Genomic DNA, 23,396 nt, shown 5'->3' with positions numbered 1-23,396 from the left:
ACTGGCACTAACACACAAGAGACGTCATTCTGAAGACGTCTTCATATTGTACACAAATATCTACAGACGGCTTACTGAAAATATGTTAAAAGTAGACCTTTTATGAGTAACATTCCATGTGTGTCATCCACACCTGGGTCTTAATACAGATCCTTTTGTATGTTTTTATTACTTTCACATATTCTCCAATTACACAATATGTCATGTAATTAAAACTCCTGGCGATCTGCTGCAAGGGAAATGTTATATCCGATGTAACATGAGCAGGCCGGGGCCGCCGCAGCGAGAGTGACTGACCTGATAAAATTATAGAGGTCCCTAGAGGGGTATACGGCTCTATGACATCCGTAAGCCCCAGAGGGGTATATAGAAATTACTGCACATTGCGCGTTTATGAGCCCACTGGGCGGTCCCACCAGTGATTGAAAGATAAACAAAAAAATAAAACTTGTTATTTGTATAGGCCAACTTATTCGGCAGCGCTGGGTACTCATTTCACCAACTGCATAAGGCCTAGTGCCCACGGCCGTGACGGGCTCCGCAAGCGGAATTCCGCAGCGGAGCCCATCACGGCGCCCCCCCAGAGACCCCATACTTACCTCCGGATCCGCCGCCTGACGTCCCGCATGACGCTCCAGCGCGCATGCGCAGTAGAGCGCATGACGCGGGCGGCGCGTCATATGACACGCTTACAGCGTCACATGACGTGGCCGGTGGTAGACGGGGAAGAGTTTTCACGCCATCTTCCGCTGTGCTACAAATAAAACATGCCGCGGGTGAGTACGGGTGAATTCATGGGGCGGAATTCTGCACCGTGAGCATTGCACTATTAGGTTCAATAGAACCTAATAGCTGCAGGGCAACGCCACGGATTTTTTGCCACGTGTCACACGGCGGAAATCCGCCCACGGGAATTAGCCCTAAAGATGGAAGGCTGAGTCAACCTTGAGTCGGCTACCTTAACCACGCAGGGATTGAACTCACAACCTTCAAGTCCCATGTGAGAGCTGCATTCCTGCGCCACACAAGGCTCTAAGCAAATCCAGCAAGAATCTAAATAATAATCATTCCATGTAAAAGGGTCGTTATATTGAACATTTTCCCACAAACCTACATATCAATCTTCTCAGCTCCTCTTGCTCTATAACATGCTGCAGATACATCAGACTACGCAGTCAATGTGACATATTCCCATTGAGATCAAGGTTATATATTAATTATGGTACCAAATCTTGAAAGATACACATTTCCTGTGCAGTTGAATGCAGTTATTTGATCCATGTTTTCCAGTGAGTGTACTGCATTTTAATGTGATGACAGACAATAAACCCATAAAAATCTCCCCCATACTCTTTATGATCATCATTCATGTCATAGAATTACAGAATGGTAGAGTTGGAAGAGACCTCCAGGGTCATCGGGTCCAACCCCCTGCTCAGTGCAGAATTCACTAAGTCATCCCAGACAGATGTCTGTCCAGCCTTTGTTTGAAGACTTCCATTGAAGGGGAACTCATCACTTCCCGTGGTAACCTGTTCCCCTCATTGATCACCCGCATGGTCTAATATCTAATTTGTGTCTCCTCCCTTTCAGTCTCATCCCATTGCTTCTAGTCTTTCCTTGTGCAGATGAGAATAGGGCTGATCCCTCTGCACTGTGAGAGCACTTCAGATATTTGTAGATCGCTATTAAGTCTCCTCTCAGCCCTCTTTTTTGCAAGTTAAATATTCCCAGATCCTTTAACCGTTCCTCAGAGGACATGATTCGCAGACCGCTCACCATCCTGGTGACTCTTCTCTGAACTTGCTCCAGTTTGTCTATGTCTTTTTTAAAGTGGGGGCCCAGAACTGAACACAGTATTCCAGATGAGGTCTGACTAAGGAAGAGTAGAGGGGGATAATTACCTCAAGAGATCTAGACTGTATGCTTCTCTCAGTACATCCCAGAATGGCATTTGCCTTTTTGGCTGCTGCATCACACTGTTGACTCATGTTCAGTCTATGATCTATTAGTATACCCAAGTCTTTTTCACATGTGCTGCTGCATAGCTTAATTCCGCCCATTCTGTATGGGCTTTTTTCATTTTTCTTGCCCAGATGGAGGACTTTGCATTTCTCCTTGTTAAATACCATCTGTTAGTCACTGCCCACTGTGCAAGCTAGTTTAGATCTTTTTGAAACTTCTCTTTTTTTCCCTAGTGCTAGCTATCCCTCCTAACTTTGTGTCATTAACAAATTTGATCAGTTTCCCCTCAATTCTCTCCTCTAGATCATTTAAAAAATTGTTGAACACTAGGCCCCGGACAGAGCCTTGTGGTACCCCACTTGAGACATTCTTCCACTTGGAGGTGTAGCTATTTATGACCACTTGTCGAGCCTCAGCTGTTACATGCTCTTCATGTAAACATGACCACTAAATCCTTGCAAGTAATGAACAGCATGTGATTGCTGCAGGAGCTTACAGGGCTGCAGCGGTGGGACATTTAATGGGTGAATACTGCATAGTTCATTATTTTAGTCCATTCCCTGCCTTTAGCTAGTTTTTGAAAAGTCCACTTTAACATTGCTTTGTGTGAATGTCTCACATGCTGCAATTTTTGGTTTAGTGCCCCTCTACTTTTTACATGTTGAATTCTGTCCAATGCTACCAATAAACGCCCAACATAAGCAGTTTAAGAATTTTTGAGCTTCAATCATAGTGTGGAAACAGGTCTGCATATTTCAGGGATTGTATAAGCCAGTCTGTTTTAGCATTCATTTAATAAAATCGGAGGCCTCCTACGCTACACGAATGGTGATCACACAACCCCTTTACAGCATGTCAGTGTAATGTTACAATGAGCAGCGAGTCTTCACATCGCACCAGCGTGTGAAAAGTCTACATGTTCCACTCTAATTTCTTAGGACAGATATATGAACAAAGTCATAACCATTAGGGATTCCAACGCCTCTTTTCCCATAAAGCTTTATTACTTGATCCTGCTAAATTACGTATTGGAGATATTTTTTACTACTAAAATTAATTTCATTACACTTAAACTCCATGAAATTGTATCCTCAAAAGGTACAAAATATGGAAAGATCTTCCTCTAACCAATTAAGGACCATAAATATACAGCTCTTGGTCCAGGGCTTTAATCCCACCCAATAATAAAAATAGGGCACAGCATTAAAGCTCCTGTAATGCAGAAGCAGGTGAAGAGACAGCTGAGGACCCTGAGGAGAAGACGGAAGAAGATTAAAACCAGTTTTGCCTTTTCTTTTGCAGGTTACATAGTGCTGAATAAGCACTATGTAGAGAATAGAGGAAGCAGCAGTGGTCTTTACTATATGGGACATGGCAATCACGTGATTGCCACCAACCTCTGGCAAGGCAGAGCTTCAGGGTCTTAGCAAACCTCAGTCCCGCCCTGCCACTGACTAATTGTCACACTAGGGCATGTTTTTCCCTGTAAAAAGAAGAAAAAAAATACAGAGCACAATGCAAATTAAGTAAAAAAAAAATTATATACATATAATATATATATAAACAAAAAAAACCCACCTGACATGCCAACCTAAACTGTTGCCATATCTATCTAGTAATTCAAGACTATGCAAGTTACATATAAAAAGTTCCAAATGTTTAGTATAAATATAATGTGTTTATTATTCAGTGAAAAATGTATTAAAAAACAACCCTACATGTCATAAAAGAGTGAAGCAAAAATCATTTTTTCAGCTCTCAAGAAAAACAAAAATAGGACCATAAAATAGCTAAAAGCTGTCTGGTCCTTTAAGACCAAAACTCTCTGATCCTTAGGGGGTTAATCAGCAGCAGAATGCAGCCTCATTACACGGTTCCATTGCTATGCACAGAAAATGTTGCTAAAAAACTCAAGTCAAATTTCTGTTCACAGTCGGCTTTAGGTGGCTGTGACAATTGGATTTTGTAATCAGGCTTACTGGAGCTGTAGCTTTTTTTTCTCTTTCATCCAAAGATCCAAATTTACTGCTTTCCTTCACATGGACATAGAATTAAAATCACGTAATCCTGTGTGCTTGCAGTCACCACCAGGGGAGCTTGATGAAGACAGATTTATTATTGTATAACTGTCTTCAGAAAGCTACTAAGCTCCCCCTAGTGGTGGCTGCAGGTAGACAAATTTTTAACCTCTGTGCAGAGAAGAAAAAAGGGGCGATTCGCAGAAAGTCTGTAATAGAAAAAAAGAACCGATCCTCCTTTAATCAGCACTTGAATCGAGCATCATTAGTGGTTCCACTGCCACACATCAGCATTTGTGGTATTTTGTAATCATTCTTTTAAGAAGCTGGACTTCTGTATAAAAAAAATATAGCCTCATTCCCCAAAAGAACACAAATAAACCACTTGAGTCATTACTACTACATTAATAGTCGGACACAGACTTTCCCCTGGACACTTAATTCTTTTCTTGGTTTCCTCTATGCTGCGCAGTAGAATAAAAGCAACTGAGCGATCCCCATTGTCCATGATATGTAACATCTGGGCGGAATATCCCGGAAGTAATGCAGTGGTGCGTGTGATACAGTACAGCAGACAGTAATTAGGCTGCTGCTCAGAGAAGACAGCTATGCTTTTATCAATCTGTTTCCCAGTGTATATAATGCTTTACAGCCGGACTATCTACGGAGCGGAACATGTAACAATAGGCACCGACTTACCCGTATAAGGGAAAGCTCACATTTTGAAGCCAACTTTATGTGATTGTGTCTTTTTTTCCAGATTTCTGACTTCAGTGGGAAAAGCTACATGTAAAAAGTAAGATTTCCCATAAAAGGGATTCTAAGAATATTTCCTTGGACTAATTTTTCACACAATTTCTAATGTCATTTTCTATATGCAGACAATGCAGCTGTATGTGACAGACTTGACCATTTCATTGTTCAGGTATTCCGTTACTTGCCAATCAATGGGGGTCTTACTGATGGGACCCTAAGGGGGCTTTATACAAGCAGAATGGTTCTGCCAGGACACACTGCAAGACGCAGCTTAAAATGTGTTGTACTGGAATGATAGGTTATCTGCCAGCCACAGGGTAGGGGATATCTTGCTGAGCAGTGGGGGTCTCAGACGACTGAGACCCCTGCCGATCTCAAAAATGGGGGTTCTGTGTCTCCTCTCCTCCTCCCAGTGGGTTTACTGAACCCCCCGCAGTAGAGAGGCGTGTGAATGGAGTGATGGACAAGAAAGTGCACTTGCACTCCATTCACGTTCAATGAACTGCCAGAGACAGTCGAGCAGCAAGGTCTCGGGTATTTCTGTCAGTCCGACTGAAATGAATGGAGCACAGACCACGCCTGATCACCTAGTGCTTCATTCCCTCTGATGACACTGAAGGGGGTGAAACGACCCTGCAGTGACAGGCAGAGGGGGACACGGGCTCCTTGTTCTTTAGACCGGCGGAGGTCTCAGCGGTGAGACCCCCAGCGACCAGCAAGTTATCTCCTATTCTGTGAGATTCTGGTATAAGCCCTTTAAAAAAGCCATTGCAGAATTTTGCACCAAAATCTATAGGGCTACCTGCAGATTTCGATGCGGAATTAAGGATAGGATTTAAAGGGACTGTCTGCTCATTTTTTCACTGATGACCTACCCCCTGGATAGGTCATCAGTAGTTGATGGATGGTAGTCCGCCACTTGGCACCGCTGTCCATCAGCTGATCGTTTAGTTTCTTGAAAGATAAGCCGCCGCCAAAGCTGTTTGGCTGTGGCCTGAAGGGGATTTGGGGAAGGTAATGGCAAACCACTGGGCCAAGAAAACGTGACGTCACCCTAGGAGTTAGTCCTGACTCGAACACTAGCAGTATGTTGAGCTAATAGAAATTGCCAAGTGCTTGAACTCTGCCATCTCCGCAGTCCCATTGAAAGTGAATTGAGTGGCACCGCGAATGCACAACCGCCGCTCCATTCAGTCTCCTCCCCACTGCGGGGGTTGCCGTAAGACTACAGTGAGGAGGAGAGGGGGACAAAGAACCCCTATTCTCAAGATTGATGGAGGTCTATACAGTGAGACCTCAATGGTCATATAGTTATTCCCTATGCCGTGAATACGGGAAAACTTTAGATTTTGGGATAATCCCTTTAACTACCTAAACAGACGTGTATGGGAGAGCCGGGAAAAACAGCTGTGGTACGAATGTTCATTTATCTGATGGCTGTTGAAGATATATGGGGGCCCTTTGCTCTTGTGATGATTGGACCCCCAACCAATCAGGAAGTGATGGCATATCCTAGTGATACGATATTACTTTACAACAGGGGGAACTAAAACATCTCATGTTAGTTTGAAAAGAAATGAACTACTAATCATCACGGATTAGTTCAATATTTATGACGCTATGTGATTGGTTTACAGTATATACATTTATGCCGTAATTATCACATACTGTGATTGGTTTGCAGTATATGCATTTATGTAGTAATTATCACATACTGTGAGCGGTTTGCAGTATATGAAGTGTGCTGCACTTTTCATTTCCTTGAAAATAACCCATGTATTAGTGGTGAAATATTTCTGGCTATTGGACACATAGTAAAGCATTAAATTCAGAGACCCCCCTCCCCCCCCCCCCCATATGGTCGTCCTCTCCAGAAATGGACCTCATTAAAATGTAAAGAACATTTATAAAAATGCCTTTATTTGTGGTGCGCTGTCCCTTGTCCTCACTACTGATGAGAGAAGAAACCAGTGAGGGCTGGCAATGGCCAAGTGGTCTGGCAACGCATCATCTCTGACCTCAGGGAGGATTTCCCACGGTAAATTGATTAAAACTGATCAGCCCCCATAAGTCATGTTGGTAAATGTGGTCAGGAGTTCAGTAGACAACTACTGGGCTGTCTGTCCTCCTCTTAATATTAGCACTTATAGCATGTATACTGGCTGAAGTAGTTACTGTATACATGCAGTTCTCTCAGTAGATTAATGACAAATCAGCCAATGAACAAAAAACTACTAGTAGGAACAACACAGACATTTTCACCATATCCTGGTCTTGCCGTAGGCACTGCGCTTCCAACAAGCTTCACATAAATAAATAGTACATACAAGAATAAACTTTGTAATATATCTAATCAGAAAAAATAGGTTTCTTTCTCCCCCGATACTCCCCCCCTCCCCCCTTTTGCTCTGTCAAACTGCCAAACACGATTTTGATAGACAAGTCGAATTAACAGTTCACTGACAAATCAGATTATAAATGTCTATGGGCAGCATGTAGAGAGGGAGGTTTGTAGAGCAGTGGAGTGAACAAGAAGCAGAGATATACATTCACTGCAGTAGCTAAGTGTTTTATCTTCGCACTGTTACTGCATTCACATCTACACTGCTCAGTACTTCTCTATAATGTCTTCCATGCGGTCAGTGTATATGATAATGATAGGGTAGCAGGATCTCTATAGGGTGCTGCATTCTCTGAGTTTTCTCAGCTACAGGATTAAAGTCCTGTCTTCTACATGGGTTTGCAGCTGTGTCATTAATTAATCGTGGCCCAGTTCCTGCCACACAGGTTCAGGTGACGAACTGGTTTTGAAATAGTTAATTAATCAATCTGAACGAAAGTCTCTTTACCCATTGCAATGGGCCGAATGAGAAAGGGGGAGGAGCAGAGAAATCAATGTTGTACAACAGTGACTTGTATTATAGTCTGTTCTACTGGAAAATTTGCAAGAAATAGTTTGCAAATGTCCAGAATCATCCCGGGAGGGTTTCAGTCCAGTAGACTATTATGGTCTACCCAGCAAGACTTCCATACCACACCAGTCTACAACCTCAGCACTTCTCCACTTCTGTCCTTTCCTACTTACACAGGTTCTTTCAGTCCACTCCCTCTTAAAGATACAGTACAATAATAAAAAACACCATTATATTTAACATTAAACAGTGGCAACTTTCACCCCTCCTTACATCGCTTCTCAATGTGCAGGCTTTGGGCTACACCTGATAGCTGTATCTAGAGGTTCCCTGGTTTTCACACTTTAATCCCTCCAAGCGGGATCTAGTCTTAGCTCTAGGTTAACAGGCACAGGGTAAAACCAAGAGTCACACAGAAATCCGTAATACCTTTGTAGGAACAAACAGAACCTGCTGCTCAGGCACTCTGCAGTGGGGGAGGATGCCTCAAGTACCAGAGGAAAATCCGGATTAGAAAGCAGAGTGTGCGCTAGCCCTTTAAGAGATGGACTGGCCACCCATGCAGACCCTACGGGTGGCACAATGACAGTGATGGTGCAGTGTCTGCGGCACAGACACAAGAGGAGATGCTGCTGGCCATGATTGTCAGGAGCGAGGGGAATCCATCGACCGCAACCAGCAGCCATAACAACATTATAGCAACTAGTCTACTGGCTAAGAATTTGAGGTGCAGCTTGTAGAGCGGAAAAGTGGTGATAAATGCAGGATAAAAGTCATATAATGGCCATCAATAGTATTGTTCCTCATACACACGGCTGCGTATTCTGCAAAGTCACCTGAAAGGGTGGGCACGCTTTATATGCGCCTCCTACAGGTTTGCAAACTACGAGCAGCCCAAAGTGTCAACATGAAGTCAACAGTGTGAAGGTCTTCTATTCCATACACATACTGTGAAACCAGCTTATAATGAAAGGGATTATCAGACAAAGAATAAGTCAACATCCTAATTGCCCCTCATTGTGATGGGTCAACATATCTTTCTGCATAGCCTAGTGTAGTGAAAGATACATGAAAACCATGAGTAAACATGGGGGAAGCAGTAATCCAAAGGGTAGAGACATTAAAGGCCATTTCTCTGAACTATAGAACTCCAGGTAAAGGTCATGGATGGTAGAAATGAGCCACAAAGGCTCATTTCACGGCTTCACCAATTTGCTGCCTAAGCAAAGAAGCAACCTGAAAACTGTAGTATAAAAAGTATGAAAAGCACAAAACCTAAAAATCTGATTTAGAAAACCCATTTTCTGCATTAGGGAAATTAGGGAGCAGCTACAAAAAGCACCTTTTTCTAGAAGGCCCAGCACATTCAGGTGTTACACAGACATCCATGCTTTCAATTGATCTGTATAATGCTTAAAGGCTATGGAAACCTTTGTTCATGAAAAATCAGTACACAGATATGTTACTACGTCCACACAGGGAAAAATGATATATTTATCTGTTTTATTGCATTCAGTTTTCCTTGACATACATTTAGAAAGCATCGCACTTGGTTTGCAGGCTCTCCTACATTCAAGTTTCTAGCTCTTGGGTGTTCCCAGCACTGATCAGCTGCTCCCTCATGAAAGCATGCCAACTCAGCACACCCTCCCCTTTCCTCTGTCAGAGGCTGTGTAGTATAACCACACCCACTCAATACTACACAGCTATTTCTCCTTATATCTCATACTCTCTCTGAGTTGCTGCTGGTTGTTCCCCCTCACTGCTAAGAGAAAGTTCACACAGAGGAAATTCCAGCCCTCTGTAATAGTAGCTTCCTCTGCTCTCTGTCCTCCTCATCAATGAGTGAAAATATATATATAGCCTTTAATTTTACCTTGACGTGCTGCTGCAGGGGAATCAAACACTCAGGCCTCATTCACACGAGGGTTTTTACGTGGCTATTTAGTGTATAGATTCCAATGCTTTCATTCACATGACCAATTTTAGGGGGTGTGAAAAAATTTGCACCGTCAAAATGTGAAATTGGCAACCGTTTTCGGTTGCTGATTTTTCACGATGCATCAAAAAATTGGCCAGATTTACCAGAGGTTAGAACTGATCGCAAACCCAAATCAATATCAGAAATAAGAATGGGATTGTCCAAAGCTGACAATCCCTTTAAAACCCGCTAAAGTTTATAAGTGAGTTACAAGAGGCAGCTGTCAGCCAAATGATCGTCAGGAGCTTTCAAAAGACGTCCGTGTGAATTTGGGCAGAATAGAACATTTATTTTTCTCCAGGTTAGACACGTTTGGCCCATGCATTGTGGTTTTTGGTCTTACTGATGGATGTTATTCTAAATCTCTCTGCCGACTTATACTAAGCCGTACTGGAAACTAGCAAGTCACCCCCACAATGAACGCCATTTTTATGCTCTTTGTGTTAGCTCTATTGGAGATTGTTTATAGAAGAACATTAAAAGGGGTTGTCTTATCAGCGAACACCCCTTTCAGAGTATGGTCGAACACATGATCTCCCCGATCCAGCAAAAAGCTTATTTTGTAATACAAGGACAGCACAAGGTTGCCCAGAATAGGAATGGCTTTTAGAGGAGGGTCTCAAGCTGGGTACCCCGCTCTCCGATGTTCATATGCCCTAATAGGACTTATGAATAGAGATTGGCATCTTAGCAAAACCCCTTAGGAACCTTTGATTTAATTTGCAAGATGTCCCCAATGTGTTGAAGATTGTGCACTCTACTTATCACAATGTTGGTTTCCTCTTGGTATAATGATTTCCTTCCACAACCCGCAAACACAGTAACAAGTTCATATGAAGATGCCATAATATTTTCTCTGCATATCACTTTAGAAGGACATATTATAACTGACTATGACTGCGCTAAATAAGAAAGGTTCTTACTATGGGTTCATTCCTTCATTCATGGATAGTTACAGTCCTTAAAGAGTACCTGCACTATTACTTCGGAGCGCTCCTGCTCCATCGGCCATTTTCGGCTCCTTGTGGCTATCGCTAGATGGGCCCGTCTTCAGCGGCCCGTTTTACTAATGCAAGTGAATGCTTCTGTTCCTTTCCGTTCAGAGTTTCTGTTACAGTGGCGTTTTTGGCAACTGTGAGGGAAACCCCTGACATATGAAGCGCTTATGAAGCGCTTTTTACTACTCTGTAGGATTATGTCAGGGGTTTCCGTTAGTCTTCAGTTAGTCAAGGAAAGTGTGCGGAGGAGAAGCAGACACAAGTCCTGCTGTCCTCAGTGGTACGATCTGCCACCATAAAGGGCGACCACTGGGATTTTGGCTGTGGGGCACTTCTGGAATCCACTTCATTTATATTGTATCTGTCATGTTAATTGTTTTTTAAAAACAATTTTTAGAGGGTGTGAACTCACCCTCAGGCCCAGCTCACACAAGCGGATTTGAATTGCCGATTCTAACATCACCATCCGTGCGGACGATTTGCGGTAATACATGGGCATTAAAAAGGCATGCATTTTCAATATTTCGTTCACACTCGCGGATACGGATTGCGTATTTCGCGGGTGGAAGGAAAACTGCGGAAAACTATTTTGCCACGGAATCTGCACGGACGGCTGCTATTGATGTTATTGGAGGCATCCAACCCAAAGCCCATACACAATTAAAATTGTGTATGGCTGTGGGTACTTGCGTCATTGTTAAGAGACGGCGCGGGAAATACAAATAAACTAAGAAAAACCTGTACTGCGCATGACCGCCTGCGAGCCTCCGCGGTCAACCGCAGTTCAGTTAAGGTAGATACACTGGATCACCGGCCGGGCTCACAGCCGGAATCCGCTGCAAGTTTCCCACATTAGGCCTCCCGGCCTTAAAAGGAGAAAAATTAGTGTGTGCACTATCTTAGTCAAAGAAGCTTAATGCAAATGTATCAAAGTCTATATGTTATCATTAGCTAAAATATACAGTAATCATAGTGAGTGGCGTACCTGGCCCACAGCTCCACCGGAGGGAAAATATTCTGAATGAATGGAGACTGGTAACCGTATAGACAGATTATGTGACCTCCTGCGAAAAAGCCAACCATGACACTGAGGGTGTTCAGACCCACGTAGTTGATGGGGAAGTGGCATGCCCACCAAGTGCAGAGGGCAACAAAGACTAGGTAATAGACAGCCGAAAAACCGGAAGGCACAGTGATGCCTGTAAGAAAAAGAAAACAGGACACATTAGTACTGCATTTACATCTTAATTTGTGTTACATATGAAAGAAAGACACAGACCTACAGTAAGCTGAGCCAAGGAGCGGAAAACCAAAGCCCCGGGCCCAAGGCATAATAAATTGCAGGAGATAAAAAAAAAAACCTTGCAGGGTTTGTAGCCAAATGAAAGACTAATTAATAAGTTAAGTATCTAATTTTATTTCAACAAATATTAGGTATAATAATGTGAGGTGTAGGATGGGTTACTTGCTCTTAATGTGAGGCATATGGGTCATTAAAGCAGTTGTCCAGTTGTAAACTACTCATGGCCTAAACTCAGGATAAGTCATCAATAGTAGACCGTGGGGTTCCATGGATTAGGACCCCCCACCAGTCTGCACTCGTGCATAAGCTGATTTTTGCAGGAAGCAGACAGCTCTGTTCTCCATGCAGTGGCCAGAATCGGTACTGCAGAACAAGTTCCCATTAAAGTGAATGCAATATCACAATGATGACTGATAATATATTTGAAATATGTAAAAGAAGAGTTGGAAATGTTCAATAAAAAATATCTAATTAAAAAAAAAAGTGAATTCAATATCAAGTAATAAAGTCTGGCCACTGAGGAGGGAATGGAAAAGTTGTTTATGTCCTGCAGAAATCAGCTCAGCGAATGAGTGCACCGGCCCAGAGATCAGCTGAGTGCCGGTCTACAGAGCCCTCTCCAATCTACTATTGATGACCTATCCTGAGGATAGACCATCATAGTTTACAACTGGGCGACCCCTTTAAAGTGAAAACTACATGTGGCTCACCTTAAAGGCTATATTCACATGGGAAGATTTGGAAAAAACGCACCAAAAACAGGAAAAATGTGTGCGGTTTTGCAGATGTGGTTTTTGGTACGTTTTTTACTAAATCCAAAACACCCCCTGTGAGTAAAGTTTAATTGTAAGTAACCCCCATGCACCTCATATTAGTAACCTAAATCTTTTCCAATTAGTTCTCCCATGCACCTCACTATAGTACCCTATGGGGTAAGTGTACTAAGCCTGACATTTCCAACGCCACCTCTATGGCCAGTTTTGGTGTAAATTATACATAGATCTGTTGGTCTATGTAGCCACGCCTCCTCCAAACAAGCCCCACCCACCCAAGCTTAACTTAAGTGGCTATGCCAGCCCGAAAAATCCAAACGGTCGCAAATGTTTGCTCAAATCTAGATTTGCACAAGAATTTGCAACTTTTCTTGTGCACATTTCTTAGTAATCAGAATAGGACGCTGCATTATACTTGTATGGGGGTCAGACGGCTGCTCACCTTGGATGGAATATTGCCCACCCTGGCGGTGGCCGAGTCAGAGGGACAACGGTTCATGACTGCCCTTTATGCTTCATAGCTCGCTGTAGAAACTTCTGTTTAAAAGTTTCCTATGACTAAAACAGGCACTAATATAATATGCCTTGCATGGCATGCAGTGGCGCCTCTTTACCTGCCAGTGCCAGCAGCAGCAGAGCCAGTGTTTTCCCCACAGCTTCCAGTAGTTTGTGGGCAGCCTCCTTAATCCGCGAGGCCAGCACCCCATCCTGCGGAGACACCTGAATGTCCTCATTATCCTCCTCATCCTCAGTGTCTCCATCTCCAGTCGCTTCTGCCTCATGTTCCTCTTCTACCTGTTAGGAGAATGAGAAGGTTTGGGCATGCTATAGTTATCAGCACAGATGTTGTAAAAGGGTTGTCTGGTTTAGAAAACCTATTTTCCCTATATGGTAATTTTCAGCTAACAGAGGGGGTTCTCTCTGCAGGATCCTGGTTCTCTGAGACTTTTACTAATGAGGACCTGTTATCAGGATAGTTCATCAATAGTTGATTGGCAGGGATCCTCGCCGATCAGCTGACCCCGTGCTCACTGTCGGTGTGGACAGCACTGGCAGCAGATGGTGTTGTCAACATTGCAGCACCCAGTTTGGTATTGCAGAATTAACTGGGAGCTGTGCCTGTAGTACCAAACCAGGCTGCTGCAATAAGGCAAGCCCTATCTGCGTCCAGCGCTGATCCCAAGCAGTGAACCCCTGATGATCAACTATTGATGACCCATTCTGACAATAAATCCTCAGTAGTAAAAGTCCTGGAGAGCCCCTTTAAGTTCTCTTTACTCTGTCTAAGAGATGAGGGTCCTGCAGAGAGAACCTCCTCTAGAACATAGGTATATGTCCCATCCACTGATACAGACCAAAGGAGTGTTCTTTAGCCTTCAATCATGGTGATAAGCATCAGCATACTTTATTACATTATGTGTATATATACACACACATATATTATTTTTTTTACCATTGTGGCTAATCTATGGACTATACAGTGGTATATGTATGGTTTTTTATATCTGTGATGTGAACAGGGCCTTACAAATAAAGATGCCTGCTCTAAAGCATCAGTTTTGCATTACGCATGCAAACCATTTATGTAAAGGCTATAAAAGCCTTTGTGCATGAAAAATTAATTACACATGTATCTTACCAAATCCCTACAGAAAAAAAATGATGCACGTAGACATTTTTTGCATTTAATTTTCCTTATCATGCACTTAGAAAGCCTCATACTTGGTTTGCAGGCTCTGCTCTATTCACATTTCTGGCTTCAGAGTGTACCAGTGATCAGCTGATCTCTCTCATTAATGCACATAAGCTCAGCTCCCCCTCCCCTCTTTCAGAGGCTGTGTAGCACAACCATGCCCGCTCAATACTACACAGCTATATCTCATCCTTTCTCTCAGTAGCTACTGGTCCTGTTCCCTGCTCTCTGTTGATAAGAGCAGAAAATTCACCCAGAGTAAATTACAGCCCTCTGTAATAGTAGCTTTCTCTGTGCTGTTCTCCCCTCCTATCCCCCAGCACTGTCATACAGCCCTCTGTAATAGTTCATGTGAATATGCATTCAATGTCTTTCCAAACAGGGGAGCAGGCTAGGGTAGGAGATGCGAAACAACCCGCCAGTTTACTTGGACAGAATTTGCTAAGATTTCAGTCCTCCAGTCTGCAGTGCCTTAGAAAACAATGCAAGCATAGACATCAAACAATCAGACATTTTTTATGAAAACCAATTACAAAAACTCTGCATTTCCAAAGACACACTGATTAACAGAAAAAAAGTACAAAACATGTACATAGCCTTTTAACGGACACTATGTAATAATTAATTTCCCCAGTGGGGGCACTACAGCAATATCCAACACTTATTTCCAGATTCCCCCAGGAATTGCAGCTGATCGCTGCAGACTATTTTGTGATAGATTTCTTTTTAAAGGGCCCTCGTAACAAGTAGGGATTGTCCAAATTAAGGAACACAAAGGGCAGAGTTTTGAGTATGTATCTAAGAAACTATTCAGTAAACCCTAGGCCAAAAAGTCAATACCACAACATGTACCTACACATTTCTAGATGGCATCCTATGCCAACATTCTTAAGACTAACAAGTCTGAACCAAAGCAGCTTCCATTCTTCACAGTAAAGGACAATGATAACGGCTAATCCACAGCATAACCGGTGAAGGGTTAGTAATCTCTGCAGTTCTTGGCTTCCCCTGGAACTAAGTGAATTTCCAGCACCCTTTAGTCACACAATGCACATCTGCCGCTCACGGCTCTAATTCCACTCTGGCGTCTCTTTAGAACTCCAAGTCCTGACCCAGCGAGGAAGGAGCCAAATCGCCATACCATTATACCCCAGAGCAGGCTTTTAGGCATAAAAAGAAATATATACACAAAATAATAATATATACATAAAAATAAAATACGGCCTTCATTGTAGATTAGATCGTGCCTAAACATCAGAACATCTGCTCATACCGAACAGCCCGGGTGAAGGGTTGATGACGATAAGGGAGGTCATAGAGCTGGCACAGCTGGCTGCGCCCGCCTTGTGCTGCCAACATCAATGTAAATAAAGAGATTGGGCAAAGAAAAAGAAAACAAGCCTGGGAGTCCTGCCGGACATCTCAGCACATGCACAGAGGGTGGGGGCAATGGAAAGTACAGGGGAAGGGAAACAGAAGGGGGGGCTGATAGGAGAGAAGCGAGTAGCCAAAAATGAAATATGACATGAAAATAAATATAACAGCGAGGGACAACTGAAAGTAAACCGTTGTGTTACACCGTGCCTGCTGAATAATCCCACATATAACCCGATCCTGGTGTAGACAAGCTGCAGCTGCCGAGAACAGAGGATGGTTAATAAATCAGGACATGGGGGTGTAGAAAATTATATATTATGGAAAGGTTGGTATAAAAACCCCTGGAGAAGTGAGGTTAGAGGAAGTGCGCGGGCGTAATAGACACACAGCAACAAGACGACATTGCCAGCCCTTTAACTTCTATTTTGTCCGGTTTCCCCCCAGATCCCACCTGCTCGATGAGTTCTGTTGATCTGCTCAGCCGCTCACGTGGGGTTTGGTTATTCTGTGGTTGCCGCAATAGGCGATTGCATAGGCCAAGGCATATAGCGGACACCAAGAACATGCCGAAATCTGGGGCCACCATCCGCACTGTATTGGAGACGTCGTAGATATCCAACCTAGAAGAAAGCACAAAAAAAATGGATTGTTTAACCAAAAAAAACCATTACGTCATGGAGGCCTTAAGGAATACTATACCCGCCTGAATCAGGATTAATCAAGACTGTTCTTTTCTGGGGATCTGACTTATGTAGAGGAGGTCTTCGGCATGATCCAAAGACTTCTTCATCTAGCCCTTGCAGTATACTGCGGTGAACCCAGGCATGCTCATCGGGAACACTTTGTTGTGGGCAGAGAGTTTAAAAGGGGTATTTGCATGGGTATACCAGCCTGTCCCGAGGTGGCCGGATAATGAAATCAGTCGAACTACTCGTTATATGCCGTTCCTGCAAAGGCTCCCATACACATTCGATTTTAGTCGATAAAGGCAGAAATGGATGACTCTCTGATATGTGATAGATGATGTCAGGGAAAGAAGAAGGATAGGGGATGATGAATTTCAACACCCAATCCTTTTGTTCTTTAGGAGGTAAGCTGGTACCAGAGCTGTCTGGCTGTGGCTTATCTCCCTTAACACACGAATGCTCGGCCAAGCCAGGTGTTTGCTTGTATTGGGGAGCTGATGGAAGCAGCTGTCGGATGGATAATCGTTCATCCAATAGTTGTTGAAGTTATATGAGCATCTTAATCCTGGACACCAGTAGCCTCAGTAATAAGCTGGAATGGGGAACCACCGTTCTGGCGATGGGTGTTGGTCCTAAAAGTGTGACCCACATCTATCAGACATATATGGCATACCCTGTGGATATGCAATAGATTGTAATATCTTTTTTAATATATATCTGTGCATGCGCCAATTCCCATCTACATTCTGTGCCCGGAAGGAGGAGGCATCCACATTAATTAGGGAAAGATGGGTTGGGTCACAGATGAGAAAGCTGGAGATTTCCAAACTTGGGTTTGCAAGTGTTGTGCCACTGATAAACAGGCAAAGGGTTTAGATGAGCTAAAGTATGAGGAGACCACTTTGGAGGTGGAGTTGGAACTACAAGTTGTGACAAGTTTCTTTGAGTCGGGAGGGATGAGTGAGGAGGCTTATAAGACCATGCATGCTCCTTTTCCTTTGAAGCACAGCTGTCAGGGATGAGCAGGTACAGGAGCCATCAAAGTGGCGTGTCTGGTTCCATTTACCACAGTGTTATGGTTGCAATAGCGAAGCTACATTATAAATTGTGTATGGACAAATAGATAATGCGCACGTACCTGGTGACACCTACATGGCGAGCCAGAACTTCCCAGTCACTACCTAAATAAGTAAAAACAAGAATAAGGTTTAGGCAACCAAACAGAGTGATATTTATAGTTGCAGTCCAATATCTTTTAATTATAGAGCTTCCCATACATAATGAGACATCACTGACACCCCGGCAATGCAATGGAAGCCCTACCATCTGCTGAAGAGGTGTGGAAACAGATCATTGCATTAACATTTTCCAAGATCTTAAATGCATTCCCCAGCTCTTTATTCACCCTCCAATTATTTAACCATCGAGATGGAAAATCCCACATCTGCAATCACCAACTTTAGGGCCCTCTCAGATGAGCCGATTTATCGTTTTAGTGAGCGAACGAGCACATAACGCCATTGTTGGTTGGTTCACTCTGTTCAGACAGGCAGATACATTGTTGGCTAGTTCAAACAAGAAATTCGGAATCGTTCAGTCTTTCACATTGGCTGTATAAGTGACTGAGAAGGACTGAACGAGCGCTGTGTAAACCCAATGATTAGTCAACGAGCCAACAATAGTTTTTATGTCTGTATACAATGGACAATGAGCAAAAAAGCGAACCATTAGCGTTGGGTCATTGGCCCGAGCTCAGACTGAATGATCACGTGCACTTTCGCTCATTTGATTGATAATCGTTCCGTCTAAGAGCACCTTTACCCATAACATATCACCCCCATCCAGGATGCTTTGAGTACGTACAGTTGTGTCCTAGTAGGTCATCCAGTCCCGGGACTGTATGGAGGCAGAGTTGGAATATGAAGTGTGAACACAGGAAGATGATGCTGATGGCCAGAAGAGATTTCAACAGCCGACCTGTATGACCTGGAGGGGAAAAGCAACACATATCACCAAGGCTAGAATACTGAAAATGGGGCAACTACTGTATTATGCAACTAGTCAAACTGGACATTATGCAATCTGTTAGATCAGTGCGACAAGACGGGCCAACATAGCGCTACCCTTTCACTATTTGGACCAGATGGATGGTACAGATACTTTTGCAGTCAAGTAAAAAGTTACAATAAGTCAAAAAACAGAAGGCCATAGAGAAATAACATGTAGAACATCTATATCCAAGCACATAACCCATACAATACATCACCCTGGGACTGGAGCCCTCCCTGTATTGCTTTTGTCATGAGCTGGCAAAAAGAATACATTGATCATCAGCTTTAGGGCCCTTTACATGTCTCGAATATCGGGCAAGAACCCCTGTGCCGGGGTTAACAGAGGGGTCCCATTTAGCTGGTAGTAAGAAGTTTCGCTAAGCTGATATCACAGGAGGAATGAATGGCTGTCCATGTAATATATGTGCCGGGTCCGTTAGGGGATAGCCCCGCTAAGAACGCAGCGGCTTTGAAGCGGCTCGGCCGCATGCTTTTCCGTTGCGGCCGGCACTCCCATAGAGAAGAGCGCGTCTGCGACGTAAATAAACAAAAAAAAAAAAAGTAAATGGACATGCTGCTTCATTTGAAACCGCGGCTGTGGCGGCCGCAGCCGCGGTTTCAGCCGGATTTACCGCAGCGGATTTGCCGTCCCGTGTGGACGAGGTTTCTGAGAAATCTCGTCCACATGGCTGGCTAATTCCGAGATTAGCGGCCGCGGGCGGATCTGCTGCGGCAAAACCGCTGAGTGTGAACCCAGCCTAACAGTGTGAAAGAGCAATAAGTCGCAAAAAAGTATCAACTCTGTGGAAATAAATCAACAGCTTGTATTTCCAGTAATGCTCCGGCGTCCGGCTGAATTATGGGATTTGTAAAGAGATTAAAAAAAAAAATTGTATGAACATTGCTCAATCTGCACAACTGGATGCGGTCTGCAAATTGCATAAGTGGATGATTTTATTTTTTCACTCACATGACGATTAGTCAGCATTGCCAACCGACGGGGCTCTGTGTGATAAACAATACAAAAGCTGCTTTCTTCAGCAAAAAAGTTCTGCGAGCCAAAAGCAAACACAAATATTTAGCGAAGACAAGAGTCTTCTACGAGAAATGAATCAAGATCTTCTGGTTTACCCATGACACAAAATAAAATAAAGTCAAGATGCTAATAAAAATGGGGGAAAAAAATAAACTAAAAGGGAAGGTGAATTGGGTGTCAAAAAGATGAAAAGCCAATAAAAATATATGCGAAGAATAATAAAGTATACTAAAAGATAACTGAGCCAAAAGCAGAGAACCCGCTGCCAAACCAAAATCACCCAGCGAGATGTCCGGATGACAAAAGTATCTTCTATTACTAGATAGGTCTGTATCTAGAAAACAATAGGCCAAAGATATGTTGTGTGTGCCCTTAGCATTTACATGGGCGATGACGTGCGAGCTCTGTGCGAGTGCGAGAAGCACAGAATTTGTACATTTAAATAATCATTATTTTCAATGGGTTAATTTAAATGTGGGATTTTTCGCTCGCACAGATCACGTGAGATTGAAAAAACTGCAGCATGTCCTATTTTTGAGCGATTGTGCTACGATGCTTTTTTTTCCATTTAATCTCCTTGAACAACATCAAGTTTTTTCAATGCGGGTGTAAATACAGATGTATTGCAATGTAAATCATGGGTTTTTAATGCAGAATCACACTGCAGAAGCATGAAAGTCGCAGGATAAATGAGTGCAATACAGGTCACATTTCCGCAGACCCATATCGGACTCATGTAAATATAGCCTTAGGATTGTACCACTAATATCTAAGAAGTTGTCTTTTAAGTGCTGTCAAACACGCATGTTGCTGGGACTTTCTGAAGGCTGGTTCAAATCTCAAAGATAACAACTCTTGTAATATAAAAAGTATCTAAAAAGGGATTGTCCACTTCTAAACTATAAATGGGCTATCTAGGGATAGGCCATAAATCATAGATCAGAAGGAGTCTACGGCTCAAAATTCCCACCGATCTGCCAGGCCAGTGTGATTGTGCGCGGAGCAGATTTTTGCAGTAAGCAGGCAACTCCGTTCCCACTGCAGTGGCCAGGCTTGGTATTGCAGGCAAAGTTTCCATTGAAGTGAGTGAAAACTTTGCCTGTAATACCAAGCCTGTCCACTGCAGTGGGAACGGAGCTCTTTGCCTTCTGCAAAAATCAGCTCAGTGCATGAACCTAACAGGTCAGCTAACAGCTGATCATACGAGATACGAGTGGCAGACCCCCCCCCCCCCCCGCCAATCTAATATTGATGGATATTAGAGGGTAAGGATAGGATAGTTGTAAACTACTGATGGCCTAAGGATAAGCTATCATAAATTTACAATTGGACAACCCCTTTAACCTGTTGGGCTAATATATGCCTGTTGAAGGCTAACCTTACCTAAACAGTTGCACCCTCATAAATGACTGTTGCACCCTCATAAATGACTGTACATCAGTGGTATTACTTGATCTGTGGATTCAATAAAATTGTTGACGCATCTTCTTTCCAGCGCTGCTCAATCTCTTTGCACTTCGGATTGGACTGTATGGGAAGAGGTTACCCTACAAGATACTGCACCCACATATCCACTTTTGAGTTGTGCTGCCTTGAACAAGATATACCCAATTATGTGAAACCGCAATCTGCTATGCCAGTCCATGGTATTTTTTCATGGCATACCAACACATACCAGGTGGGCAGAGGCCAAACGGACACTCTTTAGGCCACCATTGGGTTAACGAAGCCCAATGGATACAGTGCTCCTGTACTTCGGAAGCAAGGGTGTACCTACTATAGAGGCAAACCACGCGACTGCTTTGGGGCCCTGCGCCATATCATCGAGCACGGCATGACGGAAGCCTGGCGGACGCCATTAGGCTGGGTTCACACAGGGCGGATTTGCCGCGGTTTTGCCGCAGCAGATCCGCCCGCGGCAAAACCGCTCGAGGTTTCTCAGAAATCTCGTCCACACGGGACGGCTAATCTGCTGCGGTAAATCCGGTTGAAACCGCGGCTGCGGCCACCGCGGTTTCAAAAGATTGAGCATGTCTGTTTACTTTCCTTTTTTTGCTTATTTACGTTGCGGCCGCGCTCTCCTCTATGGGAGCGCTGGCCGCAACGGAAAAGCATGCGGCCGGGCCGCTTCAAAGCCGCTGCGGTTCTCCCGGCGGAAATCTCGCGGTTTTTGCTGCGGCCAAACCGCGAGATTTCCGACGGGAATACGCCCGTGTGAACCCAGCCTTATTTATAGTCACTAGGGTTCATGCTGTGCCATTCATTTCCATCACAGGACAGATCTGTCCCCGGCTGGGACTCCACTTTCCTTTCCCATGATAGACGCTGGGTGCAGACAATGAACATGAGCTGGATTGATTTTAGAATAGAAAAGCCTATAAACCGAAGTCTCCAGTAGTGTTGAGCAAACAGAACCAGTAGAACCCCGTTTCAGGTCTAACTTTGTTAAAACAGTCAACCCCGAACTGAGCTTTTAGCAAAGTTTTTTCCAAAATGGTTCTACTAGTTCGGTTCACTCAACACTGCTGTATAACGCGGTCTAAAAGCCATAAAAGCCCTCTACAGCACTCTCACAGTATTATACATGTATTTTATGGCTTTTAGACAGGGTTATACACTAGTTTTAGGAGTTTTGGTGAACTTCCAGTTCGGTTAGAAATAATTTAGCCTGAAACTAACTTTTTTGCAAAAGAACCAAACTTTTCAAAGGTTCACTTCTCACTAGCCTGCAGATATCATGTGCCAGTAATGTGCACCTCACAACTGTAAAGGCCAGACCTGCTACAAGCGTGCTATAGAGCGATGCTCTTGCTTGCATATTTACAAAGGCCAGAGGTGCGGAGTCTTGGTGGAGGCAGGAATGTAGAGCTGGGCCTCAGGGCCGCAGAAAGCTGTATTTTAAGTAAAGCATAAAACCCCAGTCAGTACTTTGGGTTATGTCTGTGAAGGGAACCTGCTGGTGATGACAGCTGGATGGTGCCACAGTAAATACGGGTGCAGGAAGGGATTTACTATCTCATAGAGTAATAGTAAGTCTTCCAGCTTCTAAAAGGGAAACATTACCCCCGTAAGAAGTTATATTGGGGGAAACCAGCTTACAATGTAGAAAGGGAATCAATAATCATAACACAAAACACTTTTCTGAATGTTAATGATTTGAGAGTTTCTATAATGTTCCTCACTTCGGGGGAGGGGGGAGGGGGAATAGATTAGAAAAAGTTATGAAGATAGAATTGATACATAAATTGAATTCTTTAATATATTGATTTTCACATCAGATCTTGTGGCATCAGATCCTGAAAGAGTTCCTTTGCCCGTCCTCTCTATGGATCCTTGGGTGCGGATTCGACATGTTACAACTTATTGAATACATACCATGTAAGTTATTTAAATCAGTTCTTGTTTTAATGTTCTCCTTTCTTTCTCTCGTAGTTGGAGTTTTGGTCCTTTTCTCTCCCGTGATTTTGATCTATGATGTTCATCGAAGGGTTGATACATTCTTCTAAGAAGAACAAGAGGACTGCCAGTGTTTTTATGTGATACTTTTGTAGCTTTGGCCCACATATACTCTATTTGGTGCTCGCTTTGTCTGGCTGGTGAATCTGATGTCAAGGTTGATCTAGGTTTGAAACTTGGATGTGGATGGGATTCGGTAAAGGGGTTTTCCAGGGAGAATACTATTGATGACCCCAACCGATCAGCTGATTGTGCGCCTGCTGTTACACAGAGGTTGGAGTGGAAGTCTCTGCTTGTAACTGCAGGCACAGCTCTCGCTGATTTCAGTTGCAGTTACAAGTGCCGGCCACTTCACGGAGATGAAAGCAGAGACTTCTGCTCCGATCCCTGT

The 23,396-nt window shown here is 43.5% G+C and overlaps 1 protein-coding gene across 2 annotated transcripts in view; it reads right to left on the bottom strand.

Annotated features, from left to right (window-relative positions):
• The window catches only part of PIEZO1 (piezo type mechanosensitive ion channel component 1 (Er blood group)), a 192,496-nt gene that overhangs the window by 85,331 nt on the left and 83,769 nt on the right, over positions 1-23,396 (bottom strand). For both annotated transcript variants that reach the window (XM_066583095.1, XM_066583096.1), the window contains exons 3-7: positions 18,326-18,448; positions 17,601-17,643; positions 16,228-16,396; positions 13,321-13,501; positions 11,616-11,829 (exon numbers count right to left, since the gene is read on the bottom strand). In XM_066583095.1, coding sequence (XP_066439192.1) covers positions 11,616-11,829; positions 13,321-13,501; positions 16,228-16,396; positions 17,601-17,643; positions 18,326-18,448 — 730 coding nt within the window. The remainder of the gene's footprint in view (positions 1-11,615; positions 11,830-13,320; positions 13,502-16,227; positions 16,397-17,600; positions 17,644-18,325; positions 18,449-23,396) is intronic.

The sequence above is a fragment of the Eleutherodactylus coqui genome, chromosome 11 (assembly GCF_035609145.1).
Source record: "Eleutherodactylus coqui strain aEleCoq1 chromosome 11, aEleCoq1.hap1, whole genome shotgun sequence".
NCBI lineage: Eukaryota > Metazoa > Chordata > Amphibia > Anura > Eleutherodactylidae > Eleutherodactylus > Eleutherodactylus coqui.
The sequence above is the reverse complement of the archived record's forward strand: the minus strand, read 5'-3'. Positions and strand labels throughout refer to the sequence as shown.